Source organism: Paroedura picta, chromosome 2, assembly GCF_049243985.1.
Source record: "Paroedura picta isolate Pp20150507F chromosome 2, Ppicta_v3.0, whole genome shotgun sequence".
NCBI classification, from domain to species: Eukaryota; Metazoa; Chordata; class Lepidosauria; order Squamata; family Gekkonidae; genus Paroedura; species Paroedura picta.
In genome coordinates, this window is record NC_135370.1 from 134,246,458 (window position 1) to 134,263,757 (window position 17,300).

The 17,300-nt window shown below is 43.7% G+C and overlaps 1 protein-coding gene across 10 annotated transcripts in view; it reads right to left on the reverse strand.

The window, feature by feature from the left end:
* Positions 1-2,018: 2,018 nt before the first annotated feature.
* PAK6 (p21 (RAC1) activated kinase 6) overlaps positions 2,019-17,300 on the reverse strand; it is a 60,693-nt gene continuing 45,411 nt past the window's right edge. For all 10 annotated transcript variants that reach the window (XM_077322911.1, XM_077322919.1, XM_077322909.1 and 7 more), the window contains 6 exons: positions 11,309-11,794; positions 10,815-10,948; positions 9,643-9,769; positions 8,761-8,886; positions 6,167-6,301; positions 2,019-3,655 (listed from right to left, as the gene is read on the reverse strand). In XM_077322911.1, coding sequence (XP_077179026.1) covers positions 3,488-3,655; positions 6,167-6,301; positions 8,761-8,886; positions 9,643-9,769; positions 10,815-10,948; positions 11,309-11,794 — 1,176 coding nt within the window. In that variant the 3' untranslated portion in view covers positions 2,019-3,487. The remainder of the gene's footprint in view (positions 3,656-6,166; positions 6,302-8,760; positions 8,887-9,642; positions 9,770-10,814; positions 10,949-11,308; positions 11,795-17,300) is intronic.

Consider the following 17,300-nt stretch of genomic DNA (forward strand, 5'->3'; position numbering starts at 1 on the left):
ATAAGGCATCTTAATACTGGTGTCAAGACTGGTGTCCATCTTCTTTTTTTACAAGGTTCATAGGATAGAAGTGGGTAACCGTGTGGGTCTGAGGAACCACAACAAAATGTGATTCCACTGGGACCTTTGTTGGTTCACAGGAATGTGGGAAGGGACACATTTTGATATTCATACTCTTATCAAGGGTGAAATGGCTACACCTAGTAAATGTTGCAGCCCAACATGGCACTCACTGTGTCACTGGCCAATGAGTTTCCTGGCAACCACTCTCTTCATTGCCAAAACATCTCTCCCACAAAGCCAAGAGCCAATCCTGGCTTTCCACCACTTTGTTGGAGGAGGTGCTTTGGAAGAACCCAGGAGGCCTCAGCTCTCTGTCTGCAGGGAACACCCAATTCAAAAACAGCGATTTCCATTATAAAGCAACACATTTTCCAGTGACAAAATGGCCATACACCACCATTGTTTCTGTACTTGAAAAGGTGTTGGGGTGAACAAAACATCTTACTTCAATGGGCTATGGCCCTCACAGCATTTAAAAATCATTTAAAAATGGTAATAGCATCTACAAGTTGGACGCATGGATGCCGCCGTATAGATAGTTTGCTCCTGAGGCAGCCATTTTGTGGTGTCACCCATTTACCTGCTTTCAGAATTCCAGTAATGTCTACAGGCACATCAAATATGCATCTAGCAGGGATTAAAGTAGAGAGCCTCATCTTAAATCTTTGTCGTCCCATTCATTTCAGTTGATTGAGGCAGACCATCAGCTTGTCAAAGCCAGCATTGTCTGTTCTGTGGATCGCCAGAAATAGCTTGCCAAGCACTGCAGTGTATCTTGTGCATAATCCCTAGAAGACTTAGAAAAAAGACTATTGAGCCATGCCATCTCCTTACCTTAGGACTTCACACTGTCAATAGGCCAAGCTTGTTATTATATTACTCACTTGTAAATTAGATTACTATTCACACTTGGAGCTTAGTGCATCTATGCCTGATTCTCCAAGGTCTACTCAGCTTAATTTGAGACATACTTTGTGGTGCTTTGGTCAAGGCCAAAAAAGAGTTAGTTGCCCCAAAGAGTTTTGTAAGCAATAAGGCCATGTGAAATCCTTGTCCTTGTTGTCTACCATCATAGTCTCCTGTCTCCTTTATTTGTATATGTGTTGTCATTTTGGCTGTGTCATAATTGGACTTTCACGATCTACAACAGGGGTAGTCAAACTGCGGCCCTCCAGATGTCCATGGACTACAATTCCCAGGAGCCCCCTGCCAGCATTCGCTGGCAGGGGGCTCCTGGGAATTGTAGTCCATGAACATCTGGAGGGCCGCAGTTTGACTACCCCTGATCTACAAAGTAAAGAGTTCCTAAATCTTTCTTTGAATGTGCATGGTTCTTCTATGAGGAAACTCTGAATGCTGCTATTTGGAAAATTTGTTTTATCAGTTGGCTATATAGTTTACAAGCTTAACCATTTACCAAACACAATAAAGTTAAGTTACTTATTACGTATCTCCTTCTGAATGACTCTTTCTTTAAAACGAAGCACAAATGGAAACCACCTTGTAATGAAACCATAATTAAGTGGTTGGATTTCCTTACGCACTTCTGCGGGAATTAAGAGCTGCTGGTGTGCCCTTGGAGACAGATGGTTATTCCTCTTCTCTGCTACAGTAATATGGTTGTACTGCACCACAATCAAGTGCCATGAATGTTTTTATATGTCGGATGGGGCTTTGGAATATGAATCTCTTTCCAGTGAAGTGAATGGGCGGCCCCATCTTGTGCAATGGAAGGTGTTCCCACCTCCATAAGAAATCAGTACAGGGCACTGGGCCATAAGATTTCAACTCTGCCATTACCTTCTTAGTATCTCTGTTAAAAATGCATTGTGCCCAACTTGACTTCTAGGCGTTCTGCTGAAGTTCTTCTCTTTGGACTTCAGATTGATTTGTTTAGCCACACAGCCCCGTATAACTGAATGCATTTTAAAAAATACCTCAGTATTACAGCAGACTTATGAATAATCAAAAACTCATTTTAATTTAAACCAACAATTGCCAACAACTCACAAATAGAGTAAATATTTGAGATTATTAGTTTTTTTTAAAAAAAAAGGTATACCTGCCTTTTTGTTCAGAATCTTGGAACATATGGAAGTATTTAACATTTCCCCCTGATTTTCAGGACTCCCTCCCCCCATTGTCATTTCTGCAGCTGACTGGATATGCAGCTTACTCTGTGTGAAGACAAATTTTGAGGCAGAAGTGAAGCCTGACCCCACCAGACATTCTATCATTTCTATAACTCTTGTAGTCCAAATGCAAAACACTGATTTCACAAGACTGGATTGCAGATATGTCATAATTACTCTCCACATAGTAATGCACATAGTACAGTTTAAACTAAGTGTCAAGAGACCTTGACTTTACACTGAAGACTTGCCATACAAAACATCTGCATTGATTTTAGAAAAGAATACGAAAAGTGGTCCATCTACATCCAGGAGCATATAGAACCATGAGCAGATGTTTCACTCTGTTCCATGCATCCCCCTGCCCTTAGAAACATGGGAGGTAGAGACTAAACATTCTCACCAGCAAAACAAACAAGTTTCAAAGGGATAAATCTTACTACAGAACTCAGTAGCTGGTATAAAACACCATCCAATAGCTGCCTTAGAGCTGTGTCCCTTGACATATCCAGTGTACTTAGAAGAGGCCTGAAAACTAACAAACCAAAGTTTTTATTTGGACAATCCTTGCATTGCCTTCCAGGTCCATCATTGCGAAGGAAGGCACTATGTTTACTTGCTCTGAAGGTTCAAGCATAAGTTCCCAGTGTCGCTGGAGAAGTATCTGCCATGGAGTGCATGTAATGACAGATCGCTCTTACCATTTGAAAAGCCATGGATTATTCGATCCAAGAGTATTCATTCTTGCAGAATGAACTTTAAAAGCACTGGAAGAAATCTTTTGCAAGGAGAAGTGATAGTAGATCCATATCCAGTGGGGCTGTCATGTCCAACCACTGGGATGTCATGTACGTAATTTGAGGACACTGGCCTTGTCATTATAAAACAAAAATTCATATTTTTGTGTGAGGAATCTTGTTCCAGTTCAGTAGATAGAAGTTGCTGTTCCCAACTGCTTACAGGTATATACAATTCATGTTGTATGGATTATTTTACAAAAGCTATGTGTCCTAATGAAAGGTGAACACTCCTGAAACTTCACAATATCTATAATTACCACTAGGATTTGTGGTAATCCAGTTTTTGATTGTCTTCAGCAAAAAAAAAAGTAAACATTAAAAAAGCAGCCAAAGATGGTGAAAATTCCCTCTCACATTCACATCTTGAAAAGAACACTGGGCATGTAGTGGTCACACGGCTGAACTACCCTGGTCCTGTCCAAATCCACGTAATATTTTCAGAAGGAAGTTTCATTTCATTCCTCAAATACTTAGAATTCTTTAAGCTGTGGGTCAGCAGGTGGAGGTACGCTTCCTATACCGCTGAATGAGGGGCACCAGGCACTCTGGAAGGCCAGTCTGGAGCAAAAAAGGGTGATCCAGAAGTTCTTGCGCTGTTGCCCGCTCTAAAGGGTCTCGTGTTAACATCCGTTCCAAGAAGTCCCTCAAAACCGGGGAAGCCTGTGGAAATAGAATGAGTGAGTTGAAGATTTGGCAAGAATTAACTAGCAAGTGGTTTTTTTAAAAATCAAAATTTGTAAGACGCTAAACATTTTACAAATTCTCTAGATGGTCACCACTAGGGTTGGGCGCTTTGGCCACTTTGGCGGCCAAAGCGCCCATCCCTAGTTGCCACTAAATCAAGCCCAATCTCTTATGAAGGAACACAATCTACTTTGTAGATGTTCTCTTTATATGCTATCATATTTTGTCAGTGCTGCAGATCTGAACCTGGGCATCACATGACAGGTAGATTGTATTTTCAGTTTCTTCTCTTTCCAGTTGTGCTCTGTAGCTTGCTGACGTCAGTGTGGGCCAATGCACAGATTGCTGGGTTTGGACCCAAGAAGATCTTGACTGAATTCTTATTTTGGGATACCTTGTTAGAGATGCTGCCTATCCTACCTTTGTCACTTGTTTTGAAATCTACAGAGCACTCCTAAACAGAGTTACACTCTTTTAAGCCCATTGACTTCAATTAGTCTAAGAATGTACATCAGATATGGGTGTGAAATGGCATGCCTGCAATATCCTGGCAAGCAGATATGCCAAGAGATTCAAATTCAAACCTTGCTTACTCCCAAAGCTTACTGCATATGTAAAATTTGTTTCACAGGGTTGAGGAAGAGAAGGAAGTATACACTTCCAACTATGGCAAGGAAGGAACCATGGATGATGAAGATCAGGCTGTTGCGACTTGAAATCAGTCTCCGTTGGGCCTCTTGAGACACAGAGAAGCTTCCTGACACTGACACTGCTGGCGGTTTGCCAAAGGGAATAATAAAAGAGACACATGTGGAGCCAGTAATTCCTGAATGAATTCTGCATGTCTGGGTGGGGACTGAAAGACTCAATAACTTCAGCATGTCACTATTCTTAGGTGAAACTCCTGAAAGGCTTATGCCACCAGTGATCAGCACACATCATATATTGGGAGGGAGGGGGGAGAAGCTGGCTCTTTGCAATTTACTGTGTACACCACTTCTCCAAGCTCACCAATTTCAAAAGCAAATTCTAGGGCCAGTTACAGGATACACCTGTGTAAACAGCAGAGCTACTCCTGTACTTTTCTAAGCTCACTGTGACTGAATGGTTGTGCACTCCTAAGCATTTTTTTTGGTAAGTGGTCTTTCTGGTTGTGGCCACTAGATGCCAGCACCGGTCTGCAGGAATGATGTCGAAAATCTCAAGGCTATAACTTGGAATAGACCTCAGGAAAAAAATACTTCATTAACTAGCTGGCTGTAGGGTCATAAAGAAATTAGTTACCAGTCCTGGGGTTTCTTGACCCATTCTGTATATTTCTTTAGGAGTAGTTGCATACCGTATGTCCATATTGATCAAAGCAGTTCCCATAAAAGTCCATAAAACAATCGAATCAAATTTTTCAGAACCATTAGCAAAATCATATTCACTCACCAAATGCACCCAAACCCTATTAACTCAACAAGACTTTTTAAAAGTTATGCTATGTACTTTCTCTGGAATTGTTGGGACACTAAGGAATTCCTACTGTGAAGAGCAGAGTACTCTTACAGGCTCACATTAGGAGAGGTGATCTTCTACTAAGTATATAGGTCCTCAGCTTTAAAGGTTCGAACCAGTCTTTAACATAATCTAGAAACACACAGGCAATCAATGCAGATGTTTAGCAGCTTGGCTGATAAATTTTGCAGAAACTGACATTTCAGACATGTTTTCAAGGGCAACCCTGCACAAAGTCCATTATAATAATCTAGCATTGACTAAAGTAGCAGTGTAGCCAGACTGGTTATATCTAAGATAAGGTATAACTTCTGAGCCAAATGTAACTGAAGAAAGAACTCCAGATCCAACCAAGACCTCACTTTGAGTAACTGACCAGTGTCTCAAGATCTCTCAGAAAAATTCTGGAACCCCATTGGATATCCAAGACTCTGAGAGTAGTTCAGTTTAATTGGGCCTCCACTCTTGTGGAAGGAAAAAGACAAGACCACCTTGAGCCTTCAAGGCTTTCATTACTATCTTCTTTCATGACTAGCTTCATTACCAGAAACCTGTCTGGTACAAAAAAAAATGTAGTTCCAGCTTGTATATTTTCTCACGTATCGGGACCAAAACAACATGGAATATTGCTAAGGTTGCAATGAAGTCATGAAGTTGACCAGATGAGATAGTTTTCACATGAAAGTGATTTATTAGTCTGATATCCATCTCATAGATGAGCTGGAGAACAGATTCAAGAGCTGCAATTAGTTGGATGTCATTGTCACTGCCAACATTACAAAGCTTTGCAGAAAGTACCAAAAAGCAGCATACATCAGTGGGGATCTATGACAACTATGGTTTAACTTCCAAGTAGGGTAAGTTGCAGCAAAACAGCATACAAAATTATTGTTGATCTCCTGTAGTTCCATGCATCTTCAAAGGAAATAATTTATTATAATAATATGTAATTATTTACTTGCATGAATTTCTTGCAAACATACTAACCTTATGAGAATTCTTTATTTTGGGAGGAGGACTGTCTCGAAGCCTCTTCATTGCTTGAACTGGAGAGTCACTGAAATAGGGGGGTTCTCCATCTACCATCTCTATCACCATGATCCCCAAAGACCAGATATCTACCTGCAAAAACACAACATTGCACAAGTATAATTGGTCCCCTGGCACTCCCAAGTTAATAGAACTTCCCAGCAAGAAAAAGAACAGTAAAAGATACAGTAACATGGCTTCATTTAGGCCATTTCTAGCAAAAAAGCTGTAGAAGTTAGTGAATTTCTTCATTTATGCACATTTAGTGGAGATGATCTCTTCCTGTACTGATGAGCAAGTGCTTCCTAGTTCAGTTGGAACTGGACTTGGCAAACTGAAATATGGGGGGGGGGGGTATTGCCTCCAGTCCCAGATTGTGGAATAAAGAAATCTTGTCATGCACCTGATGCTATAAGCAGGAGTATGATAGGGTTTCCAGTTTCCCCAGCCCCACCTGTCCCGGAATCCTGCCCCACACACTACTTTCCTCCCATTTATCTGGCCTGATCTGGGGGTGGAAGGCTCACCTCAAGCCTACTCCCTTTCTGGCACCTGGGACATTATTATTCCAGGTACCAAGGACCCTGAACAATATAGTGTTGCTGGGGAAAGTGAGGTTCATGACAAGTACTGTGAACACACAACATTTCCTAGGATTCCTGGTGCTTGGGATGCTGCTGTTCCAGCATTTCAGATTCCAGGGAAGGGAGGTGAGTTCTTCTCTACCTCAGATGATGACGGAAATGTTGTTTCTTAGTTTACAAACTAAGTAAATCTGTATCATAATTGTCCCACCCTCCAGATTTCAGCAACCTCACCCTGACTCTCAGTAACAGGGCAGTGAGGGAAAACTGCAGCCCTTAATAATCAAGATGCTTGAACTCAAATAGCCTTTCTTTTGTCTCCCATTCTTTAATTAGATTATAAAATTGTAGGTAGGACTTTCTTGTAAAAAAATTCATTTCACAGGTGCTGCACAGTACAATTCTAAGCAGAATTACAGCCTTGTCTACCATTAAAGCCACTATTTAGGACTGTCCTGATGGTCACATTGTGCAACATGACTTGTGGGAAAGAGGAGACACAGGAAGTGGATGACACCCAGAATTAAGGAAGCATTCTCTTCTCCATCTTATTTGTAACAACTGTCTTTTCCCTGTCCTGAATCATTGGCTATGCAGAGGCAGCAGTGCCATAACTTCATTGTCTACTCTTTGCATATATCTATCTCCATATTCATGTACCATTGTTGTAGCTAGCTTCAGGAATGTTTGGGGTAATTAATCCTTGTGAACAATATAATCCAAAGTAGCAATTGCATTGTTCAGGGAAGAATTAAATTCTTCGGAACATTCCTAGTAAGCTCACGTCTTATTTGTTTAAAAAAAGAAAATGATCTTCTAGTCCAAGAGTGGTAACCATATGGCCTGGGGTCCAGCAGCAGCCCATCCAGGGCTCTTATCCAGGAAGCGGGTGAGTGGGGGCACACAGTAAGGTGTGTGTGATCGAAGCTGTCCAGAAACAGAAAGGAAATTGCTAGAGGGCTGGCCTTTGAGGCTGAGGCAAATTAGTTGTGTGTGTGTGGGGGGGGGGGAGGATGGCTATGATAACATGGTGGTTTTTGTCTCTTGCCTCCTCCAACTGCAGTTTAGTGAGGATTGCCACAGCTGTTCTCAGCCCATGAAGGAAAATGGGTTGTGGGAGGACAAAATGCACCCCTCGGAGGTTTCAGAAACAGCCTCTCCACCATAGCACCACCACTTCTATGGAAAATGTAGGAGGGATGCGAACTGGCAGTGAGGGGACCTGAGGGAACCAGGTTCAGACCTCTCTCCCCCCCCCACGCCTGGGTCCAGTCACTCAGCCTAAACTACCTCACAGGGTTGGTGTTGTTAGGGTAGAGAGGGCAGTGGAAGGGGAAGTTCTGTGTGCCACCTCAAGTTTCTCTGAGGTACGATAACAGAGGAGCCAAAACAAAGAGCTAGAGACAGATTGTAACCCTGCTTGGTTGTGGGCTGAAAAGCGACCTTATTTACTTGCAAGGAAGATGACTTGTCTCCTAAAAGTTCTCTATATATAAGTAAGTAATTTGTATGGAAATGTAAGATACCAGACACATACCTTTTATGGTATCTCTTGGGAAAACCTAGGCTTATATATCTTTAAATACATTTATTTGGGCTTTTGTTCCTAGGAATCAATTACTGTTGTTTGTATCTTGAGTAAAAAATATATCGTTAATGGGATTTGCCCATGTCATTTATAAAATTTATATCTCCAGTACTTGGCATTACATTTTACGGGCTGGCCTAACAAAATGACATTTATGTCAGATCCAGCCCTCATAACCCAAACCCTGTTTGGGTTATTGTATCCCTTAAATAATAAAAATGTGGCACAAGACACCAGACCATGCCATGCTAAATCTACCTATCAAGGCAAATGAATGGGCTAAGAAAAGCAGCTTGTAATTGGCTCCAGAAGATGTGCCATCTTTCTGCCGCCCTTTCTGTAGTTTGCTGCCCTTTCTGTAGTTCAGGGTCAATACTTACCTCTGTGGTATATGGAGACCTAGAAATAACTTCAGGAGCCATCCAATAAGGTGTTCCTACTAAGGACTTCCTTTTTGGTACATCCTTACTGATTTGAGCACAGAAACCAAAATCGGAGAGTTTCACCTATGTGAAAGAGGAAAACAACAATCACTGGACATCCTAAACAATGGTTAAGAAAAGGAAATCAAGAAGGATTGGTTTCTATACCATTGGTCTATACCATTAGACCAAGGATTGGTCTATACCATTAGACCACTTAGCTTACTACAGCCTACTTTGACTGGCAGCAAGTCTCAAAGACAGAAGTCTTTCACAGACTTGCTACCTGAGGTTTTTGTTGTTAGAGATTTCTTTATGCCTGTTTGTTTGTTTATTTATTTATTTATTATTTGATTTCTATACCGCTGCTTGCCGTAGCCTCGTGGCAGTTTACACATAGAATTCTAAAACAATAAAACCCCAATAAAATCCCCATTAAAATCACAATGGCAATCATAATCTCTAGTAATCCCTCCTTGTTCAGGGTGGGGCACTAGATCTAATCTAATGTAATGAGAGTCGGGGCCGAGATGAATTTGGGAACCACTTGGAAAACCCCTCCCCCGGGACCCTGCCCCGGACTCAACCGTATGCCTGGCAGAAGAGCTCCGTCTTACAGGCCCTGCGGAAAGCTGGTAACTCCAGCAGGGCCCTTAGCTCTTCCGGGAGCTCATTCCACCAGGTTGGGGCCCGGACCGAAAAGGCCCTGGCCCGGGCTGAGGCCAGGCGTACGTCCTGAAAGATGAACTCCACCACCGAGCTCTGGTCCCTTCTCTAACTGAAGGGCTCCAGGAAATCTGAAAGCGAATTACAGGGAGAGTCCAAAACTACAGAAATTACCCTTCCATCAAGGGTCAGGAGAATAGAGTCGCTCTTGATGTCTCTGTGAATCACACCTTGGGAATGCAGGTAAGCAAGTGCCTGCAGCACTGACTCACACACAGTAGCAATTTGCTCTTCATTCAACCTGAAAGAGAACAGCAAACAAAAAATTGTGAGCGAGAGTGTTTTCTTTCATAGAACACAACAGAATTATGAACACACTGGTGTTATAGCAAGAGATTGAAGGCAAGTTCTTATTCCATTCTCATCACTGAATTTTCTAACCAGAGGATGTGCTGATAGCCATTAACTTAGAGTACCAAATTCATGGTAAATTGGAAATTCATGCTCAGGTATCACAATGTTTATTTGGTTGTTACCTTAGGAAAAAAAGTGTGGGAAGGATCAGAGCTACAGTGCTGGGCATAGGGGGTTATTTCTCACCGCCCCCCACATGCCCCCTTTGCCAAATGGGATCCCTCCACACACAAGTCCAATTAACCCTGGTAAGGAAATAATACTTGTCTGAGCTAAAACCACAGTCTTTAGCTGCTAAAACTTCCATGGCAAATAGTTCTTTCTTTATTACCATATGGCAGGTGTGTGTAACCAGGAGATCCTAAGATTGTCTGGCTGCTAGGCAAGAGATGTTTGAAGGTGGTTTGCTGTTTCCTGCTTCCACATCACGACCCTGGTATTCCTTAGAGGTCACTCATCCAAGGCCGAGCCTGTTTAGCTTCTGAGATCTGATGGGATTGGGTTTTGAACAATCACATTTCTCTCCCCTCTTACTTGCAAGGAGGTCAGGCAGCATACATCATTCTCTCATCCTCTGTTTTTCCCTCACAACTTTAGGCACTTTAGGCTGAGAAAAAAATGACTGGTTTGAGGCCAAGGATAGGTTTGAACTTGGATCTTCCAGGTTTTAGCCTGGCACTCAAACCACCATACCAGTCACAGATTGGCTACTCCATGGTTAGAATCATAGAATCATAGAGTTGGAAGGGGCCATACAGGCCATCTAGTCCAACCCTCTGCTCAATGCAGGATCAGCCCAAAGCATCCTAAAGTTCATTAGTTATGGCTAATACACGTACAAGTTCACAAGAGACAAAAATTCCAAAAAGTTTGTTGCCTTGTGCCCAATGGAAGGGATTAACCGGTTGTTGTGGTAGCAGCCTTTTTCCTACCTGATCTGGGACAGAATATCCGTGAGGGCTCCTCCCTGGAGAAATTCCATCAGGACCCAGAGCTCATCACCCACCAGATAGCTTTTATACATCTCCACCACATTGGCATGCTGGTAATCTCTCATTATCACCACCTGGGAAGGACACAGAAAGACAAATGAGCTTATGGTCAACAATGCCATCTGACACACTTGGGATCTACACTCTGCGTCCATAGGTCTGCTAAAACTTCAGCAATGTGGAAACTGAGGGAAGCAGTCACAATGATGTCAACAACAGGCCCCAAATTGGTTATAGGGACTGGCTTTAAGAAACCTGCAAATCAGCACCCTGCCTAGACACTCAAGGCTCCTGCCATTCATTTCTCTAGCCCATATTGTGGCCACCAGCCAACACTGCATTTATATGCTGGCCTATATCCTTCTCATTTCCACTAGAAAAACCTCTTGTCATAAGTATGTGAAATTAATCTCTTTCCATTTAATCCCCATCACCTCATTAAAAAGGAGCTCTCGTCGCTGCTGCTTGCGCAGGTCCATCATCTTCACGGCCACCTGGCGCCCAGAATGCTTCTCACGAGCAATGCAGACAATGCCAGTTGAGCCCTCTCCAATCTTCACATAGTTCTCCAGCATTGTCCTGGGATCACCTTGGTCCACCACCATCCTCAGGGCAGCTTTGAACTGCTCGTGAGTCACGACAGCTGGATCCTCGTTGCCTGGCTGTGCTTTTGAGTCCAAAGGAAGGTGGAGATTGCTGGAGCTGGTTTGTGTGTGCCTGTTCCGAGGGGAACCTGCCGGCGAAGGCCTGCCCGGGGGCAAAGCTGTTGTCTTCTCAGTTGCTGGAGATTTCTGAGGGGTGCCAGCTTCTGAAATCCTGGCATAATCAGGCACTGGCTGGTCGGAGGGAAGAGACTGGGCTTTGGCTGCCGGGCTGTGTGGTGAATCCCAGTGCTGTGGTGGTCTGAAGAAGGGATTAGGCTTGGGAAGAAAAGAGTAGAGGGAGGGAAGAGTGTTATCAAATTACAGGGGAATGGAGGGCAGGCAGCCATTGTCACAGTTTGGATCTCAGCTATCACAAAGCTAATATAATCCAATTGTTGTTGGACCAGTCAGATCTGAATTCAGATATTTGCTGAGGGAGGATGTGGTGGTCTTGGTGGAGCTGCAACTCGAAGGCCCAAACTAGATGTGGTGTTCTCATAGTCTTATTGTTAGATGGCACCTGCAGCCCCCTTTCAAGGGGCAAATAAGACCCCCTGGGCCTGTTTTGGATCAGGAAAACAGTACAGCAAAAGGCTGAAACTCCTCCCTCAAACACCATGATACTGATCTGATTCAGGCCCCTGTAAGTGCTTAGGGAGTTAATTCCTTGCAGCTGCCATTTGACATCTACTTTGGCCCCAGCCTACTGTGGCCCATTTCTAAAACTGGAATGGCTGTGATTGATCCCACAAGACTGTTGCCAGGAGAAACTGCATTACATGGGGTTCCCTGCATCTTTAATGCGAACATAAAACCAACACTGGCTAGAATGCACTCTTGATTTAAGGATGGCTTTCTTCCATTTCCTCTCATGCATTAATGACATTCATATGCGCTAAAAAGGCTCAAGGGAGCTTTCAAAGCTAATTCTGAAAATTGTTTAGAAAAGCTTCAGGAGTAACACTAATCCTGCACCATGACTGAATAAATAATAGAGCAGGGCATGGCTGTGTATGGGGTTGAGGAAACTGTTCCATTTCTTCAGATAAGAAAAACAAATCTTAAACTGACAGAATAGGACCTGGGAGATGCAAGTTCAAATCTACATGGTGATGTGGCAATTTGTTTGGTGACCTTAGTCCAGTCACACACTCTTAGCCTGCACTACCTCTCAGAGTTGATGTGAGGATATACCTGAGGAGAAAAGGTGTAAATACTTGCTGAACCCTGAAAAGATGGAGGTCCTGTGACTGAGTAGGAAGGGACTACATGAGGAAGCATGACTCCCCTGCCTTGATGGAGTGCAATGAACAGCTTCACACTCCCTTCAACCTCTCTCTGACCATGGAGGTGCTGATCATAAATGTAGCTTGCCTGGCCTTTAACCATCATTGCCAGGTGAAGCTACTAGTACTTAGCCCCAGAAAACCTCACCACAGTGATCCACATAATGGTCAGCTGCAGACTAGATTACTGTAGCTCGCTCTGCGCAGGTCTTGACCACGAAATTGTAAGTGGTTCATAATTCAGCAGCCCACATCCTCACTAGGACACCATGGAGGTCCCGTTATTGATCTATCCTCCAGCAGCTGCATTGGTTGCCAGTTGAATTCTGGATCAGATTCAAAGTTTTGGTTTTTACCTTCCATGCCATACATGGTCTAGGGTCTATGTATCTGAGGGACCACCTCTCCCAATATGCCCCCCGGAGAACACTTAGATCATCAAGTGTCAATATGCTGTCAATCCCTAGTCAAAAATACCTGGCCTTGACCGAACAGTCAGCCCTGTGGAACATGTTGCAACCAGGGACTCTGGCCCTGACAGAACTACCACCTTTGACCTATCATAATACTATTTTATACATATTTACAGTATTTGCTGGCGTATAAGACTACTTTCCCTCCCTGAAAAACATGCCTCCAAGTGGGGGGGGGGGGTCGTCCTATACGCCGGGTGCACTTCAAGTTGGGATAGACATAGCTCCCCATAGTGGCCATTAGTACTGTAATGTAATGTAACAAACTCTGTATTTTGAGTGGAAATGTTGGGGGGTCGTCTTATACGCCCAGTCGTCTTATACGCCGGCAAATATGATACATTAGTTTAAAACTGGATAGACATGGGTTGAGGCAAAAGTGGTGTCCAGCCATATGAATCAGATATATCTCTATTAACACAGTGCTGGTTATTCTTTGAAGGGGAAGGCTTGAATTTTAAGAGGCACTGATGTGTTACAAAACCCATGAAAAAACAAGTTTGGTAGCAAGGGAAGGGCAGAGAAGGAGATGGGCATTTCCTTAACTCTATTGATGTGCTGTCCATAAGCTAATAGTGCTATGTGTGAGAAAACCCTGAGTTCTTTAAGAGTAATAGTTCAGTTTTTTTGTTCCAGCTAGTTTCACACATCTGTTTTCTCCATGGCAACAACCTATCATATGCTGTGTAACAAAATCTCATCTGATACTGGGAAAAGACTACAACAGGTCAAGACAATATATAAATCAAGACTACAGTGTGGGAAGGAGGAGGAAAGAAGAGTTAAATACCCTTTTGCCATTTTCTTGGCCTTAAGTAACACTTCCAGTACACCTTTTTGGGTTTGGCTGACATTCTTTGCTACTCTTCTGAAGTGCCACAAGCTAAGTTTAGCTATGGTATGACCTTATACTCTATCAAGAGATTCCTTAATAAGTTGAAGTTGGTCCTTAAATATAAAAACCGTCCCTTGAAAAAGCTGCAAGGTGAAACGCGTTGGGACTTGTATGAAATAATAAGAATAAAAGAATTACTGAAGAGAGAAGTCTCTATATAGTCCAATTTGGATATTTAATTGCCATAGTGGTTTCCCAGTCCATCTATATTTTTCTATATTTGTTTCTTCACTGGGACCCCCCCCCTCCCAGTTCATTATTTTAGATACTGTTGAGACATTGCCTAATCCAACAGGAAGATAGACAGTTTGGGGGGGGGGGGGGAGAGATACTGACCGAAAACACAAACATACACAGCAGAAAGCCACTCTTGGGTAGCCAATAGGGTTGCCAGGTCCAGGTTTGGAAACACCTAGAGATTAAGGGGGCTGAGCCTAAAGAGGCCAGTGTTTGGGAACAGGAGAGACTTCACAGAGTCCACCTTCCAAAACTGCCATTTTCTTCAGGTAACAGAGCTGTTGCAATAGCAGGAGATCTCTGCCACTACCAGGAGGTTGGCAATCCTAGCAGATAAGAATGGAGAGATTGGACCTACCAACTAGTGTGTTGAGGAAGTGTGGCTACTACTAATAGAGGGTGCGTTGCAGGATGCTTATCAGGGTGTAGTCTGCACGGAGCTTTTTACCCACTCCCAGATTGACTAAATCCCTGGAGTCTACACTGAATTCGATTTCCATTTTGATTTTGGGTGCTTTACATTTTCCCTCCAAAACATGCATGATTGATTCGTGGTGACCCTCCCTTCCACCCATGATATCCTAGAGTGGATATAAGCCTTGATATTTCAAAAATTGCCAAAGAGTAGACTCTTGCCAAAGAGTAGCAATTTCTGCTTTTTGTGAATTAACTCCCTTCTCTATGTCCCAGAGCAAAGCAGTCTTCCCTGATTGTTCAGAGCATCAGTTCAAAGACGTCCTGGTTCCCGGTTGCAAGGCTTGTTGTAAAGTGACTGCACTCCAGAAGCCCTAACTTCTCTCAGCAGAGATTTGCCTCTTGTTATTTCCCTCTCCTCTGCTGTCTCCAATCCCCCCCCCCCCCCCCGGTTCAAGAAAAGAAAGAGCCTCCTGCTGCAATTGGCACCCCTCCCTGTTCTGAGATAGAGGGGGGATAGAGGAAGACCCAAGTTCAAATTGATCTGAATCCAGCAGGATCCACAATGGAAAAAAACAAAGTAAATCCAGAATCATCCCAGGTCTCAACACTTGTTACATTCCTGTTAAACTACTGGAATTTGGAAATGTAACTATAGCAAGGTCTGGCTTTAAAAGACACAGAATTTGATGGTCCTCCTTGTCTACACACAGCAAATTATCATCAATGATTTTTTTTTAAACTTTGGCCCTCTCAAGAATGCATAAAGAAGTATACACTCTGCATACTCTATCATACTGTAGGATACAAACACAATTACAAGTAATTGCCTGTCAGAAATAATTTCCTGGTCATCTACCTGCACCTCCCTTCCATTCCAGCTCAGACATGCTCCTGGCAGGTTTTGGAACCATCTCCTCTGTTTTACAAACAAATCTTATGTAACCCAGAGCACAGGAAAAGCCCCCCCTGCCCCCCCCTGGTGTTTTTGCTAGTCAAGGCCTGCCTTGGAAACAATTTGATCAACTATCCAACACATTCCCTAGAACAAGCTCTCTAAAAACATGAATGAAATCACATGCCCAGATACGCTCAGATGTTTCACTGGGGCTGCTTCCTCATGAGGACAATTCTACACTGCAGAGGCATTTGTAGCAGGCAAGGGATGGTCCACACTGGGATCCTTCTTTCCTCCCATACTCTTATTTCCTCCCCGCCCCCCCCCCCCCAGCTGCCTATAGAACTTTGGCTAGCTTAAAAAAAAAGAAATGGGTATTAGGAATCATAGTTTCACAGTCACACATGACGCAGTGATACGTACCTACTGCAAACGTTTTTAAAACCAGCAAAAGCCTAGGCTGGTGGCCACAGAAAATGGCGCTTCATATAGGCACAGAGATCCAGAAATCCACACCTGCCCATCCACATTGATACCAAACCACCTCACAGAAAACATCTGCCTAAGCGGGCTTTGTAGAATACAGCAAGGGTAGTCAACCTGTGGTCCTCCAGTTGTTCATGGACTACAATTCCCATGAGCCCCTGCCAGCAAACGCTGGCAGGGGCTCATGGGAATTGTAGTCCACCGACATCTGGAGGACCACAGGTTGACTACCCCTGGAATACAGAACAAAGCAGGACAAAACTGAAAAAGTGGGCAACTGCACAACAATGTCATGTGGAACAAAACATTCACACAGGTGCAGCTGTAGTGAGGACCCCCATTCCTAGTCTGTGTATCGGTTCCTCCATGTGCTCCTCTTCCCAGTTGTGCAAGTGACCACCTCCTTCCTCCCTGCCCTCAGAACTGCGCTTGGCGGAGGGGGGAGAGAATCAAAGCATCAACTGGCAGGGCTTCCAGCTCCAAGTTGGGAATCCCTCTAGAGCAGGGGTAGTCAAACTGCGGCCCTCCAGATGTCCATGGACTACAATTCCCAGGAGCCCTTGCCAGCATTTGCTGTTGTTTATTCCGGGGGATCCCCACATCTACTGGAGCTTCATGATGGCTTTTTGAAACAGGTTGTCATATGTACAATGTATTTTGTATTTGTATTTAAAAAGGTGTCCGTTCTTATATATAAGCTTATATGGATTTCCACCAATCCCCCCCCCTGAAGATTCCCACAGGGGTGTTTCTGAGGGTCCACAGCCTCTTTCTCTGCCTGAGTGCTATGTGGGGATCTGGCCTTGGCAACTCTCTCCCTGCAAAGGTGCCAGCATCAGTGAGTACCATCACAAAAAAGCCCTGCTTGCTGATGATACAGACTGTTCCAGTTTTTCTGTAGTGAAGCAGAATGTGCTACCAGCAGAGCCTCTGGGTGCTTTGCAGTTGCCCATGGAGAGGGGAAGGGGGGGGGGAGAATTCTGCTGCAATCTGGGTCAAGCTGACATGGGCTGCAGCCTAACCTGCTTGCCATCTGCTCTTCCAGCATTCTCACAGTCTGTCATCTTATTGCATTGAGAGACGAGGTCTGAGT